General features: G+C 38.3%; 1 protein-coding gene across 1 annotated transcript in view; it reads right to left on the minus strand.

The window, feature by feature from the left end:
- Nucleotides 1–15,512, minus strand: part of LOC109998323 (uncharacterized) — a 54,492-nt gene that overhangs the window by 22,785 nt on the left and 16,195 nt on the right. Inside the window, exons 3-4 of the mRNA XM_065961731.1 lie at nucleotides 1,363–1,485; nucleotides 914–1,077 (exon numbers count right to left, since the gene is read on the minus strand). Of these exons, the coding sequence (XP_065817803.1) occupies nucleotides 914–1,077; nucleotides 1,363–1,481 (283 nt within the window). The 5' untranslated portion in view covers nucleotides 1,482–1,485. The remainder of the gene's footprint in view (nucleotides 1–913; nucleotides 1,078–1,362; nucleotides 1,486–15,512) is intronic.

Below are 15,512 nucleotides of genomic sequence, written 5' to 3' on the forward strand. Positions count from 1 at the left end.
GGTTTTTTTTTTAAAGCAGTGTTTTTTGAAGAGATGCCTCTCATGCTTAATTTTCTTCAAACAGACAAAAGGCTGCAAATAACTTCCTTTAAATGGACTTCTGTTGATCCATGAACGGGAACAATTAAGAATGTAAAACATGACAAAGCATTATAATTAGATGACAAATATAGACTAAAACCTTTATCTACAGCAAGTATAAAACAAGGGAGACATCAAGGGGTTACAAAAGGGGATTTAATGGCACTCTATTGTTGGACTGGTGGAATTATCTCCTGGTGGGAGATACAACAAGGAAGTCATCTATCACAGAGAATGCACCGCTGACACCAAACAGCCGGTAAGAACCTTTGCTCCTCCTCACCCTCCAAGTTATCCCACCTTTCAAAACGGATCATAGTGACAACCGTGTTTTATGGAGAACTTTCAACCTACTAGCAGCGAGGTGTATAATTTAAGTTGTAACTTATGCCTTGTTGGAACTATAACAGCTGGTGCAACACCTTAAAAGTGATACAGGTGTAAACTCTGTCCTAAAAAAAGACATTTAAACTAGGCTATATTTGAACTTACACATAGCTTGTGCAACCCAGTGCTGTTGCTGAGTACTATCTTCTTCTCCTATTTTCAGGGTATAAGAGACAAGTACGTTACGTACTGTATATGTGTGTAAAAGAACGGTGTATAAACACTTCAAGGCTTGTACATAGTATCAAAACTGATTTGTGATTGATTATTACCAGTGACCTGCTTTATACGTGTTCACTCAGAATAGTCATGTGGGGGAAGTAGGGCCTCATTTTTAATAATGAACGCTTCTTCTGTCTCCACTAGTTCAGGATAATAGACCTCCTCTATAATTCTTTTTGTCTTGTTTTCTCTTCTATGCGTTCATTGCATGAATATATTGTACCTGGGGTGATCTCCTGCACCAGGATGGGGGTCTGGGAGGACAGAGTGAGGCCATGAGAGTTGAGCTTCGGGTCCCGCTGGATCTGAACATTGAAGCGGAAGGGGTAATTCCTCTGATCAGAGCCACTTGACTCTGCTGACCTCCCTTCTACACCAGCCCGATCTCTGAAAAAGGTAAGGTTGACATGAATGAAAAAAAAAGAAAACAATAAATTCTGAATACAACCTTCTGTTCTACTCTGGCAGAACAGAAGGCCAGTTCACTTTAAATCATCAAATGAGAGGATAAATAATTGAGAAAACAAAAAGTAAAAAATATTAGATCACTTTTATTCTTGGCATCCCTTGGAAACGGCTAACACAGACGGGGGATTACATCCATCCATGCTTTCAAATTGACTCCTCAAATGAATGGTTTACAGATAAAAACAGACAAACACAATTGTTTACCTGGTCAGAGAGTGAGACCTGCTGCCTAAGTCTCTGGAACGTCTAAGCCATCGTCCCACCACCTGCTCCACCCGGCTGGTCTTACGGGATGGGGAGCGGCTCCTGTCCTGCACCTCCATTTACCTGCAGGAGTCAAAGGTTAAGGAAGTCATACATAGAGTTGAATAATAATTGTATTTATAAAGCATGCATGATTCATGCATACAAAAGTTAAGTGCTTGGACCACTTCTACTGTATTAACCTTCAAGATTCTTTCTCTGGGTATTACGTTCAGGAAACACTCCATTCCAGATGAAAAAACATGTTTATCGATGACATAAACACCTTATGTCATGGTCAACCCTTGTTTAGTTCGTTTTGTACAAGTTGAGTTCTTTATTTTTTCCTAATTTAGTTTGTCTTCTTCCTCCCTTGTGTTGCGCTATCCCTGCGTGTATTTTTCTGTTAGTATTCCTTGCTCAAGTTTTCAGTGTTTCCTGTTTTATTTTGTAGTTTTTCCCCTGTATAGCATGTCTTGTGTTACTTCCTCCCTTTGAGTGTTTCCCTCCTTTTTTGATTGCCTTCACCTGTGTCCAATCAACAAAAGTCTATTTAATGTCTGTGTGCTTCCTCTTCTTTGTGACTTCATTATATGTCATTCGTCCCTTGTACTTATGGACTGAAGCTTTTTCTTTGTTTTTTTCCTGTGGCTTCTCTTTGTGTGTTTTGCTGGTTTTTACGTTGGAGTTTTGTTTGATTTTTATGAATAAAAATGAATAACATCAGAATCAGAATCAGCTTTATTGGCCATGTATGCTTACACACACAAGGCATTTCTCTTTGGTGAACTGAGCTCTCAATGTACAAAAAGTCTACATTAAATATAAACATAATATAACCAAAAATACATTTTGTTTCATTAAACCTTTTTTGAGTTCTGCAGTTGGGTCCTTTTCCTTTGTTTTAAATATTCAGAACTTTGACACCTTTACATAAAGACCTTAATGATGAGCAGTTTTGTGCTACTTTACTCAGACCGAGGTATTGTGTTTGGCTGTTAAAAGCTTAGGAACACATTTCAAATTCTGGCATCTTACCAGGTGTGTATGAATGATTGCAGGTATTTTTGATCAGGATTGTACATAAAATGATCCTTTATTTAATCCCACAATTTATCCCACTTAAATAATTGATGCAAACACGCAGCTTCATCAAATGATACATCATGATACATTTTGATATTGATTCATAATAAAAAATATTGTCTTGATCATAATCTTTCCATGTTGACCAGCGTTAATGTCTTTTTACCATCATATGAAAACAAATTTCAAGGACTGCCTTTGTCCTTTAGTTCCCTATAATCCCACCAGGACATCAGGCTCACAAACGTATGCTACAGTGTTGAACATTAACGACAGGCATAGCCTTTACTTATCATGCTCCTATATCCTCCTATATTCCACTATCTTCAAGATTGGGAAGGGAACCTTCATTATTTCTACTTAGGAAAACTTGTTTCCACTGCTACCAATATTTTTATTTTCTCATTCCTTTTCATGTGTCAGCAGTGCATCTGCTGGATTTTTTTTATGAAAAAGGAAGCTATTCTGCCATCTTGGAAAGAGCTGAAAGCAGCTGCTTTTCATACATGCTAGACCAACAAAATGACGGCCTGCAATATCTGCAAAGACAATTTTTTTCAAGTGTGGTGGCAGCATTGCAAATGTAACATGGTACATCCAGAAGAATCATGCCAAATAATCTGTATCCAATGCACAGTGAGGTATACAGGTTATTTCTCTGACTCTGACACCAAGACCACTGAACCATACTTATTGTCAGAAAATGCCTAAATCTCAGGTATCAGTAACAGGACTTCCTGAGTGGGAACTGCAGTGGCCAATCAGGTTTCAGGGGTTGCCTGCTCCCTTAAGGCGCCATGAATCAATTTTATAGCAGTAGTCAATACAACTTGCAAATGCAATGCTTCACAGACGCAGGACACAAACATGTGCACACCAGGCTTTACAGTGGGACCTTTGGGTATTAACTGTGGGCTGAGGCCAATAATGATGTCACTTGTGGAATCATGCTGCCTAATAGGCTCTTAGCCCAAGTTATGATCCAATTTATTGTATGTTGGGTTCAAGCCTCAGTAAACATCACTATCATTAATTCCTAATCATCAATAAAAAAAGGTCCCTCCTCTAAATGGGTCCCTGTTGTGTTTACTTGAGGTAGATAGATGTTTTAAATGTTTATCGACTTGCCGTTGTGGGATGGGGGGAGGGGGGGGGTGTAATGGACATGGGTAGCCTGAGCCTCTGGTGTCAGTGAGGTATAGTCAGGCTAGTTCATGGGCAAGTAGCTGTGAGTTAATGGGCCTTTGTGAAACCTTACAATATGCCATATCAGGTTACAGATGTTAAAAAAAGTCTATAGACCCTAATGCCCTCGTCTAGCCGAGATTCTTGAAAATGGAAGCTGGTGCAACCAAAAACAACCAACTAATTCATGAGGTATTAGCAAATAATTGTACAATATATTTTTTTACGTAATAGATACTTTTTTGAAAATGCTGGTGATGGATGTAAAAAAATCTAACTTTAACATTTCAGAGCCTAAACTGAGTGATCCAGATGACTTGTGTTGAGAGACAACAGCTAAAAACCCAAAGAAATTCAATTAAACTTCATATGTAAAGGATTACTCTCATTTGAAGAACTGAAAACAGACTTTTGTTTCTAAGAAAGGATACAACAGTTTTCAATAGTTTACCAGATTAGAATTTTTTTTTTTTTATTATTATTTTTTGCAGTGTATTTATATAACACTTGCCGTTTATGGGTATGTTTTGAAATGTAAGTACATTCAGTCTATGCCTAGAGTCGTACATTTCAGGTTCCCCCCACCCTTTCTTCCCCGTTTCATACTCTGTCCATTGTCCATCCTGTCGGCTACATATAAAATAAAACTTCTTGGAAACAAATAAAAAATAAAATAAAAGACCCAACAAAGGGTAGCTAGTCTAAACAACTGGGAAATACAAAGATCATCGCTCATAATGATCACACACACTCTCTCTCTCTGATGGCTGAGGAAGTCAGACAAAGTCTTTATCATTAGCTGTGACTGAATACTACCTTTACATTACGAGGGTTGAATCTAACTAGACTGTGACAGGGTAACAGATGCTCACTTACTTGTTACGTTTCGTTTGGTTACTCTGGATATCAGATTGAAAAAACACATTAGCAGTGAAATGAATGAATCATTTATAGAAATGAGGATGATCAATTGATGGCTGTTTGAAATAGTGGATATCTGAGTCCAAAAGAACTGAATGACTGAATGGACAGATGGGTGGCAGATAATCGAATGAATTCATAGATGGGTGGAGTGAATGAGTGAATGATCTCAGCAGGCCCGTTATGTCTGTCGGTGAGCACATGCAGGAAGGAATCACCCCCAGACGGACGTCGCTGATGATGAGCATTAGCACCATCCATTAGTGAAAACAAGAGGGTGGTGAGGGAAGAAGAGCAGAGAAGGGAGGAGAGGAGAAGTAAGGTATATAAAAAAAAAAAATACATAGTGGTTCCATTGAATTATCAGTTACAGCACGATGAAACAAGAGCACTGAATGAAAGTACGATAGAAAACAGACACGGGTGATAAAGGTAAGAGAGGATGATGGCTTAGCAATGAACTTGGTCACACATGCACACAGCAATGTCTCCTGGGGGATCTTGACTCATGAGCACATTATCCATCCATCTGTCTATGAATCCCCCTCTCCTACTTCACTCTCTTGCATTTCATCCTGTCTGCCCCTCCTCACTTGATCTTTCTATAGCTCGCTCTTCCTGTTTGCTTCGCTTTCAGAATCACCCTTCTCAGGTTACAGGGACACACAGCAGCAGTGTACCTAGCTTTGTTAGGGTTAGAAATGGTTTAACTAGCTCACCAGCACAGTACAAATATAAGAACCCCCAGTCTCTGAAAATCCTGGATTTCCAAAGTGAGTCTTTTTAAAATGGAAAAAACAGAGATGCAGTGTTTGTGCAATATAAATGTCAAGTGCTAGGACAACGCCTTCACACAGTTTATTTTATTTAATCCCACAAACAAGTGGATTTGATTTACTACACTGGTGAAGTACAAGCACAGTGGTTGAATCATTCAATCCACTTCAGTGAATAAATAGTGTTGAGGCTGCAATGGCTATTCCAGTTTTGCAATCACAGCATTTTAAGAAAAGAGACCAAGACAGGAAATGTGATCAGATTTTTTTCTAAAGGGGTAATGTTAGAGGCTTCTGGGAATATTATACTGTACTCTCCTCATATCAATCACAAAACACGTTGCATATCTCATCCTACACTATTTATGAATCACCTCGGTGCTTTCATTACTGATTGTAGTTACATGTTTTCTCATAATGTGGGACTTGAAGCATCCTCTCCTCTTGAATACCTTTTGTGTGACAGATTGATGAGTCATGAAAGAGGTTGAAAAGGAAGCTTATAAAGGTTTTTAGGATAACTATAAGACTCAAATAACTTAAACATCTTAAGTTCATTCAGCAACGATATACATTATGCCTGTATAAACCAGCTCTCTGAGAACGCTCCGTTTTGGTGTGTGTGTCTCTTTAAATGCAATGAAAACTTGTTGGCAACATGCTTATTTGTTCACCGGTGCCATCTTCTAAACCTGGTGTTGAATGTTTTTCACACTTTTGCACACATTACAAACTGTTCCAAACAGATGCATTGATTACATCCATTTAAACTCTTCACCTGTAATCTTCAATGAGACACGAACTAGGACACAAGTACAATACATGTCTGAAATGAACCCTTTTCTCTTTGTGTTGTAGGCAGTAGAGGTCAAAAAGCTCCAGCAGCACTTGTAGTATGAAGATAAACTTTATTAACAAAATAGACCAACGTGTTTCGGCTTGTGGCCTTCATCAGGGTCATATTGTAGGCAGTAGGGAAGATATCTGCTCAACAGTTGAGGCATATACTTTATATGTTAACCTGGCCACCAAATAATCTCACATTTCGGTGATCTTCTAAGGGTGCATTCACACTAGGCCCAGTTGCCAATTGGCTCCACTTGCCTGTACTCACATTGTCCCAGGCCCAACTGGACATGAGCATGTATACGTCGTCATGTCGTAATACGACACACGCTTGGCTTTAAGTCATCATGAAGTGTACTTAAGGGAGTATTCCCTCATACCCAGTGTTGACAACTTGGCGACTTTCCAAATCCTCTTGGCGATTTTTTTTGTCAAAAGCTACTACCGACAAATCTAGCGACTTTTTCTGGTGTTAGAAACTGACGTGAAAGCACGTATTGCTCTGCAGTTACTGTCGTCAACGAGCAGCGGGTGCTCTCGTGAGCCCCTCCCCGTTCCAAAAGCACTCAGGTTGTCAGTCTAGCCCAGTGGGCGCGCACTGTAGCTGTTCCCACTCAACGTTCTTGCAGCCAAAATACGCCGCTTAGGGGCGCTTCTATTTTGCGATTTTGACGTCATTTGGAGCCAGAGTCTGCGCAGTAGGGTCCGGGGGGAGGAGCCCTGGTAACACGCCCCGCCCACTTAGCGTACTGCCCTGATGACTTACGCAGCCCAGCTACGCCGAAAGCGCTCTGCCGGTCTACGATGAAGAAATGTGTAAGTACAACCAACCACCGTATTCAAAGTCTAATATTTAAACACAGTGTTTTAAAAAATCCAGTTATTTTGATCATTATTGAAAATACGTGGGCTGCTGGGTCCTCTGTTTTTAACGAAATCGTTCTATATTTAAGATATATTTAAGCTAGGTTAGCACCACAGGCCGTAGACTACAGGTGGTGAGATATGTTGTATTCTGTTAGAAACTGATAGTTTGCAATGTGATTCATGTCTGATTTTCTAATATATTTAAGTGAACAGTAAATCAATCGTTTTTTGTATTTTTATTTAGGCAAAGAAGAGATAAAAGCAGCTGGTCTGACATCTTCCACAGAGGTGAAGTGCAAGTTAAAATCATCTGTTAAAAGTTTATATCCTGTGATTGTTTTTAAGTTTCATAAAGAGGATTGTCAAAACAAGCTATTGTTAACAATACAGTCTTCTAAAATAAAAATCACACTGAGTCATACACCAGATAAATGTTTATTTGATTTTTGTTTGGATTTCTTTGTTAAATTATTTTTTATACTTTCTCCTATGTCCCAGCAGTTTGACCTGATGGTCTCCCTTACTTATTGTCCACATGGTTAATGAAACCAGGGGTTGTTTATTGAAGATTTCTTTTCATAAAATGTTTAAATAAACTTTTAAAAAATCTGACATGACTGTCTCTGATTAACTGGAGTACAATAAAGTGTTGGTCACAGTAAAATAATTTAGCAGTTAAGTTTATAGCTCACATTTGAAAAGGCCTTGAACTGACATTAATTTCTTCTTGACCAACTACAGCTAAGACAACAGCAAAGCTAACAGACGAGCTCAGCTGGTCTCGTCTGAGATAAATGGCCTTCAAACTTATTTAATATTAAACATTTAAAGCCAATAAGCATAGCAAGATACACATGAGATTCTATTTCCATTTGATCAATCACAGACTTGTCAAACAGTCTGGCATTTTGTGCTGCTGTTTTCAAGAGTTAATAACTGAAGAGAAGAAGTCCATCGAGAGAGGACAGGAAACACTCAGGGGACGAGTCCTCCATGTTGTCAGGGGTTGCTGATGGATCTGAATCTGAGGGCATCTTCTGTAATAAAGAAAAACAATCATGGAGTTAAATGTAAAGTATAATGAATTTTACTGTGATGTTTATGTCTCAGACCTGAAATCAGATCTGTCCTCAGGTTCTGCTAAACTTCAGCTTCTAAAGTTTGTTTTTAAGACAGGAGAACTATTAAAGAGGAAAAACTAAATATATAATAAGACATGATGAATTCAATAATATGATCAGCTTTATGAATTTATGTTTTAAAACAAAAGTGTTCCTGCCACTTTCTATTGAAGATTATTTTAAACTGTCATCACATGGGCCAGCCTGATAAATTAAACTAATGTTAAATATTCTCATATAATCAGACAGCCAATTTGTGTGCTGAACCTCACCAGAGCTGGAATCAGAGTCTGGACTGCTGTTTCCTTTGGGCATTGATTTCCTTGAAGACAGAAAGAACAATTTAAACATGAACTTCTTGTAGAACCATAGAGGCTGTTAAAATCTTCTGCTAGTCTTCCTTACATTTTAAGAAGGATTATAAAAATTGTGAGAAAAATTACTTTGATGCCGATAGCAGTTACAATAACACGGTCCAATCATATGAGAGATCATTTTACCTTTGAGTCCTATGTGAAGGCGTTCTCTTCAGAATCAACACTGCAAAGACAAGATGATGGCGTCCACCTTCACAAGCTGCTGCTTCAGTCTGGCTGCATCATGGTCACCTACAGGAACACCACAGAAATGCAATCAAAGTACTTCACTTTATTTATCAGAGGATGTACTGTATGCAAAGTAAAACAAAAAATAGCTGTAATTCCTCAAAAAGATTTGAGACTGCTTTGTTATTTGAGAGCACAGATTGTTTCTTTTCCCTTCTCTCTGTTTGCCTGTACATGACCTTTTAGTGCTGTAAAAGATGCTACAGTAAATCCTGGATCAGCTGTGTGGATGGTGTGACTGTGTGGTAAAGCTTTGTTAAAGTTGTCACGCACATACTCATATGCCTTTGGAGAGTAAAAGTACAGTGTGGTGGCAAACTGCTTATAAAATATCAAATAGTATTTTATTGGTGAGGTGCCTCAATCAAAGCGTCCTACAGAGTAGCAGCAGCTTTAGAGGGAGGAGACGAGCGCATTATGGAGAGGAGCGCACCAGAGGGGGCGAGCTGGGGGAGAGAGACGCGCAACCTGAGAAAAAGGAAATCCCCAGTTTAAAAATATAATGTTGGTGAAAAGAGGGAAATAGGACGACATAAATGTCAATGTTGAAATTCTTTTGAATACAGAGGCTGTGAATGTTCAGTTTTCGCAATCTTTATGTCTTTTTTTATTGTGCCTCTGTCTCCTCCTAACTACAATACCAGCAGCATGTTATGTGTAACACTGGTCTCCTGCATTAACACCTTCCTTTCAAAGGTGTTAAATACAGACACAGTCACAATCACCTCAATGTTTGTCAGGTTTTGTCAATTTTTAGTACAATTTCTCAATGAGTGTCATTAAATTTACAATATGATCAACTTGTGACTGTTGAATTGGTGTGTGTGGAAGACAATGCAGAATATTTATCAGTTTAAGCAGCATGATGCTCGGTTAATATTACATTACACTGCCGCTGGTTGTTGATGTTTACGTTCACGTTTCGGTTCGTCTCTTAAATCAGTAACAGTTATATTAAATCAGAGCTTACCTTTAGTTTTATCTGGATACATAGAGAAATATTCTACCCTTGTATAAAGTCCTATGAATTTCAGCCTGCACGGTGAAAGTAAAACCTGTTCCTCTCGGTATAGTCCACTTATCACTCAGACTGTAAACATGTACACATTAGTAATGATGCAGGCCAGATTACAATTACGTGAGTTTGTTTTTGCCCTCGATACTTTTTTGAGACTTTACCAGATGTTTTTATTTTTGCTGTAAAATAACTGTACAGTCAATGAACCGCATCTGTGAGCGGATTTTTATAACGATTCTTGGTTTTAAATACAATTTCAATCACAATAACGACATAACAATATCAAGAAACATAGCATGTCAGTTATTAGGTTTGCTCATTTAATAAAATAAAATAAAAAGATAAATCATGCCGGATAAGTAACCTAGCTTTACAACATTTCAGCTAACCTTAGACTGCTTATGTGTTAGCTAGCTAGATAACGACTTTAACCAAACAATGACACATAAATCACACTTTTTACTTACCGAAAAAACTGCAAAGATCCCTTAGATCCCACAGGTCGGTTAGAACAGTTTACTGCAGAACAACTCATTTTGCCAGCTCAAAAAAGACGAAAAAACTGAACGGAAAAATTCAATGGCATCTCGGCTTTCCTTCACTACGTAACTTTTGTTATTCACAAAGAGAGCTACGCAAGATCGGCGGCTGTCAATCATCGTCAAATATGACGTAAAATCCCGTTTTTCAACCTCAAATAACTTATTTAAAACAAACTTCACAGAAAAATGAGCACTTGAACACAATGTAGAGTGATAATAACTAATAATCACAGCAGAGTTTAGGTTTGGAAAAAAATTATGTGACGAGTATTTTAGCTTTACAGTTTGACCCACATCCCGTCTGTTATCATTGAGGAGGCGGGGTTTGTGACCTATACTGCAGCCAGTCAGTAGGGGGAGCTCTAAAAATAAAAGCTTCACTAGACCATTATTTTTACAGTCTATGGTCTAGCCTCGCGCAGCAAACCCAGCTGCAGTCAGAGAGCAGAGAGGAGACCCAAACCACTCTGCGTCCAGACTGCAACAAAGCCGCTGCTTACAGAGCCCTGGCTTACAGAGCCCTGGCTTACAGAGCTACATGTAAATGTTTCTTCACTTTCACACAAAAATAAAACACTGCATTTGACTCGCACAGTCTTTTGATTAAATTTGATATTCTCGTCATTTAACAATACAGGACAAAATTGATTTATGTAAAGCAGGTCTAAGCATTAAAGTCATGAAACCAGAAAAAAAAATTGTAGTTCATATTTGGCAAATGACAAATTATCCAAATTAGGCGATGACGTCATTTAGCGACTTCTAACGACTTTTAGGACAGCCAATAGTACTTTCCTTACTGAGGAGTTGGCAACACTGCTCCTACCTTGTTTAGTTCGCTTGAAACAAACAAAACCCTGGTGAACTCGGGTGTGCACCAAACAGCCGAACCGAGACCCAGCCGAAGAGGTGTCTTGGTTCGCTTCCAAACGAACCCTGGTATGGTTCGTTTGAGATGGTAACCCCTAGAGTTGGGACAAAAAAATCAATTCATGTAAAAATCGAGATTCTTATCCTCCGCGATTTTAAATCGATTCATAATTTCCAAAAATCAAAGCACTACGCAGCTTCCATAGAGCAAGCTACCAAGGCTAAACACTGCTAAGTGCTAAGTCTAGCGCAGAATGGAGCAGCAATAAATTCAGCCAGTCCTGTCGTCATTGAAGGCAGGTGTTTGGGCACACTTCAGATTTGACAACCTCCCGGGGAAGACTGAGCTGGACATGATTTATTCAATATGCAGGGTTTGCAAAATGAAAGTAAAATACTTCGGTAACACTACGAATGCCCGTTCTCACATCATACGCCATCACCCAGAGTTGAAAGTGGAAAAACGGGGACCAACACCAACAGCAGAGCAACCCACACTGCACTTCTTTAGCAAACTTTCAGCAAACTCTGCAAGGGCAAAAACAATCACGAAATCCATCGCCTGTTTCATCTCAAAGGACCTGCGCCCCGACAGCGTGGTCGATAATGAAATATTTAGATTTATGATTAAGACAGCGCTGTACCAACCTCGTAAGTTTTTTTCTGAAAAAGCGGTACCACAGCTTTACGAAGAGACTAAGACAAAAGTTGCAGAGGCTTTGACTAAAGCCACCAAGGTAGCTCTTACCTGCGATGCACGTATATGAAGAGCAACCCAGTCCTTCGTCACATTCACCGCTCACTACATCACGGATACCTGGCAGCTCGAATCTCGTGTTTTGCAAACTAGATTAATGTATGAAAGCCACACCCCCATTAACATGAACGAGATGTTTCATAATAAATAAATGTAGCATAATAAATGTTACCTTTGGTCTTAACATTTGCCTTTGCGTGTTTATATTATTGCAAATTGTGTTGCACTAAGCATCTGCTAAGTGAATTGTAGAATTGTAGAATTATCATGTTCTTTTTAATGTTAAAGCAAGACAAAATCTGAAAACCCCCAGATTTGAAAGCACTTGAGTAAACAACTATTTAACCTTTATTGTAACAGGAAAATATTCTGATCTAGATAGAAAATCTTTGTTTCAAGAGAGTCCTCCTGCAGGATACAAGTTTCAGACAGAGAACAAAGACAGACAAGAAACAAATATGACATCAATCAACAAATCAGAGGGGTTAAGTAGATCGATAATTGGATAAAGGCAGAGGCAGAGATTTTAGCACTGGCATCACATTTTTATATAGCATCTACAACTACAGCATGTTCTTCCAGGTACTTGCACTACCTAGTGACCTGAATGTTGTTACTGGCACAGTTACAACACAGCACCAATCTGCAAACCCTGCTGTGGGGATAAGAGGAAGAAACAACCTCATCTGCTCTTAAAGTTCAATCCAAAGGTATCTGATGCAAGCAATATCATGCATTTTCTTTATCTAAAGGATAGACAACACGCTACTTCTTAAATATTGGACTATTCATGTAGCACAGTGATAAGGTGTGTCCTTTAAATATTTAACCTTAGCACACACATTAGATTGTCCAATCGAAAATCAAGTTATTAGAAAATACACCTTATTTTTCACAATATAGTCCTGCCTTGGACTTCATTTAATTATTTTCTTTCTTTCGAACAATTTGCAGCAATCCCCACTCGTCACCTTGTAAATCATTGTACTGCCATAAAACTGCCTTTACAAATAACTTCTCCCTTTACCAATACTTTTCAATAGTTCATATTGAGAATGGTCTAAGGTAAGGTGTCATGCCTCGCCTGTAGGTGCTGCAGGAAACACTTAAAGCATTGAGCTGTTGTGAGAATGGATTTGGGCAGGGTAACAACTGCTGCAGAGAAACTCACAAACACTCACAAGCTGACTGATTGGGCTGCAGCAGCACTTACACTTTATCCCCTGCAGCCCACACTTAAACTATCACTTCTAAATTCAAACCTTCCTTTTGACACCTCTCCCACTGTACTCTCTCTCACAATGTGTATTTGCATGCCATATTTACCGGAAGTGCACTAAAGATTTGAAATGAATGAGTTCTGGTGAAATACTGGTGTGAGTCACACACAAAACATTTACACTAAGCTTCACTTACATTAAGCTCTCCTTCAGTGTGTTTATAAGGACACTTGTTTTAACCAAAATATGTGCTTGCATAAAAAACAGAAAGCATACTAGCCTGTATGTGCAAATCATTGAAGAAAAATTAGCTGTGTATGTTGTCCCTGTAACAGCACATTAATCATATTACGATTCTCAACATTTAAAAAACTTCATTATGAGATCTGTGAAGTTTAAAGTCACATCAGCAGCATGCATTATAACAAATCAGAGTCATATTAAGATATATTCTTATCTATTAAAAAACTAGATACTTTTTCTACAGGGTATAATACCTATTAAGTGTTTTGAGAAAAGATTTATAAAATTACTTTTGAACTTGTAGGGATGCCACAATTCTTAAAAGGCCTGTGAAGGTTTTTGTATTCGTCCCGAACTGTGACGGTACAGGCGTCATGATTAGGTGCATGCAGTCACGCAATGAATAATTCTAAGTGAAGATAAATGGCAATCACACATAGCAGTTTTCACACCCCAATCCAGGTGGCAGTATTCTGCTCTTAACTGTTTGCTAACTTTTAAGCAACAAACAAAGATGATGTAGACCCAACTAAGGCTGAACGATTTTAGGAAAAGATCTAATTGTGATTTTTCTGGCAGATATTGCGATTTCGATTTGATTCACGATTTTCTTCAAATCAAGCTTCAGTGCCATATTCACAATGTACAGTAACATTTACAAAAATGACAGAAAATTACATCATACCATTAAAATATTAAATGCCATTACTCTAATGCAAGAATGAAAACTAAAGTTAAGAATTGATTTCAAATGTATTTATTAACAAGAAACATGCATGTACATTCTATAAAGTCCTTGACCAACGGCAGTTATTACAACTGAAGAACTAAAAGAGCCATCTTTGATTGTCTTAATTTAAAGTAGTGCTTAATTGTTAATCCTTAATTGTGTTAAGTTAAAAAAGGTAAATAAAATACAAAACAATTCCAAAAAAACCAAAAACAATGTTAAATAAGTAATGATAAGAAAAACAAAATTCAACAATTACCAAATGATCTTGCCCAACAGCCTTACACTCAAGTAGGTATAGGTCAAGGTCAGTCTTTTATGGCTCAAGGGAGCTAGCTTGTCAACATCTATAGCAGCAGTACTTTATTTAACCCTATATTAAGAAACCTGGACTTGGACTATCTTTTTACAGTAAGTGAAACTGAAAAGTAATGGTAATAAAACAAAACTCTTACTAAAATAAAATGACCTCTTACCTTCTGAAAAATATGTCAGACATTAAAATAGGTGGGTCATTCATTTATGGCTCAGCTGAGCAGCATCCAAATATTGCACATCTATTCTGTAAACAATATAGCATTAAACATTATAGCAAAAATTGCGAATATCTTTTATTTTTTATTTTTTAAAAGGCTGACACCACAAGTCAGGGTGAAGTGCAGAACAAACAAATAAAATCTCAAAAGTACTAAATCAACAATAATACTTGCTTCCCTGACATCTCTACATCACTCTTCACAGATTTTTTGTCAAGAAAACCAGCATGTCAACCTTTGATGGTTTTAGACATGAGCGCTGACATGTGACAACATTGCCACTAGCACTAAACAATCTCTCTGATGGCGAACTGGTAGCTGGTATGCATAGGAATTTACGAGCCAGTTTGCTCAGCCATGGAAAGTTAACATTGTGCACTCTCCACCAGGCCAGTGGATCTTCCTCTCCATCAATAGTAGGAGTCATCAGGTAGTTGTCCAGTTCAGCTTTAATGGCATCCTCCAACTGCATAGTGGAAGAAGGAGGAGGGACAGCCTTGCTCTTGAAGAAGCTGCCCAATGACCGCTTTCCCTTCCCTGTGGTGCTGACACGAGCCCTCTTTTCCTGCAAAACACAGAGATAAGAGCTGTCAAAGAGCAGTCTGATGTGATTTAGAGCAATTGGGCATTCTATGTAAATATAAAAAAATGCCAATCAATGTAATACAAATATCACTTGTATTGATGTGGCATTTTGTATTACCAAACTACACAAAGAAACAGGACAAGTTACCTTTCGTGCCACCTGTTCCATTTCAATCTAAACTCTTTCTTTGATGTCTGGGACA

Source organism: Labrus bergylta, chromosome 1 (genome assembly GCF_963930695.1).
Source record: "Labrus bergylta chromosome 1, fLabBer1.1, whole genome shotgun sequence".
Lineage (NCBI taxonomy): Eukaryota > Metazoa > Chordata > Actinopteri > Labriformes > Labridae > Labrus > Labrus bergylta.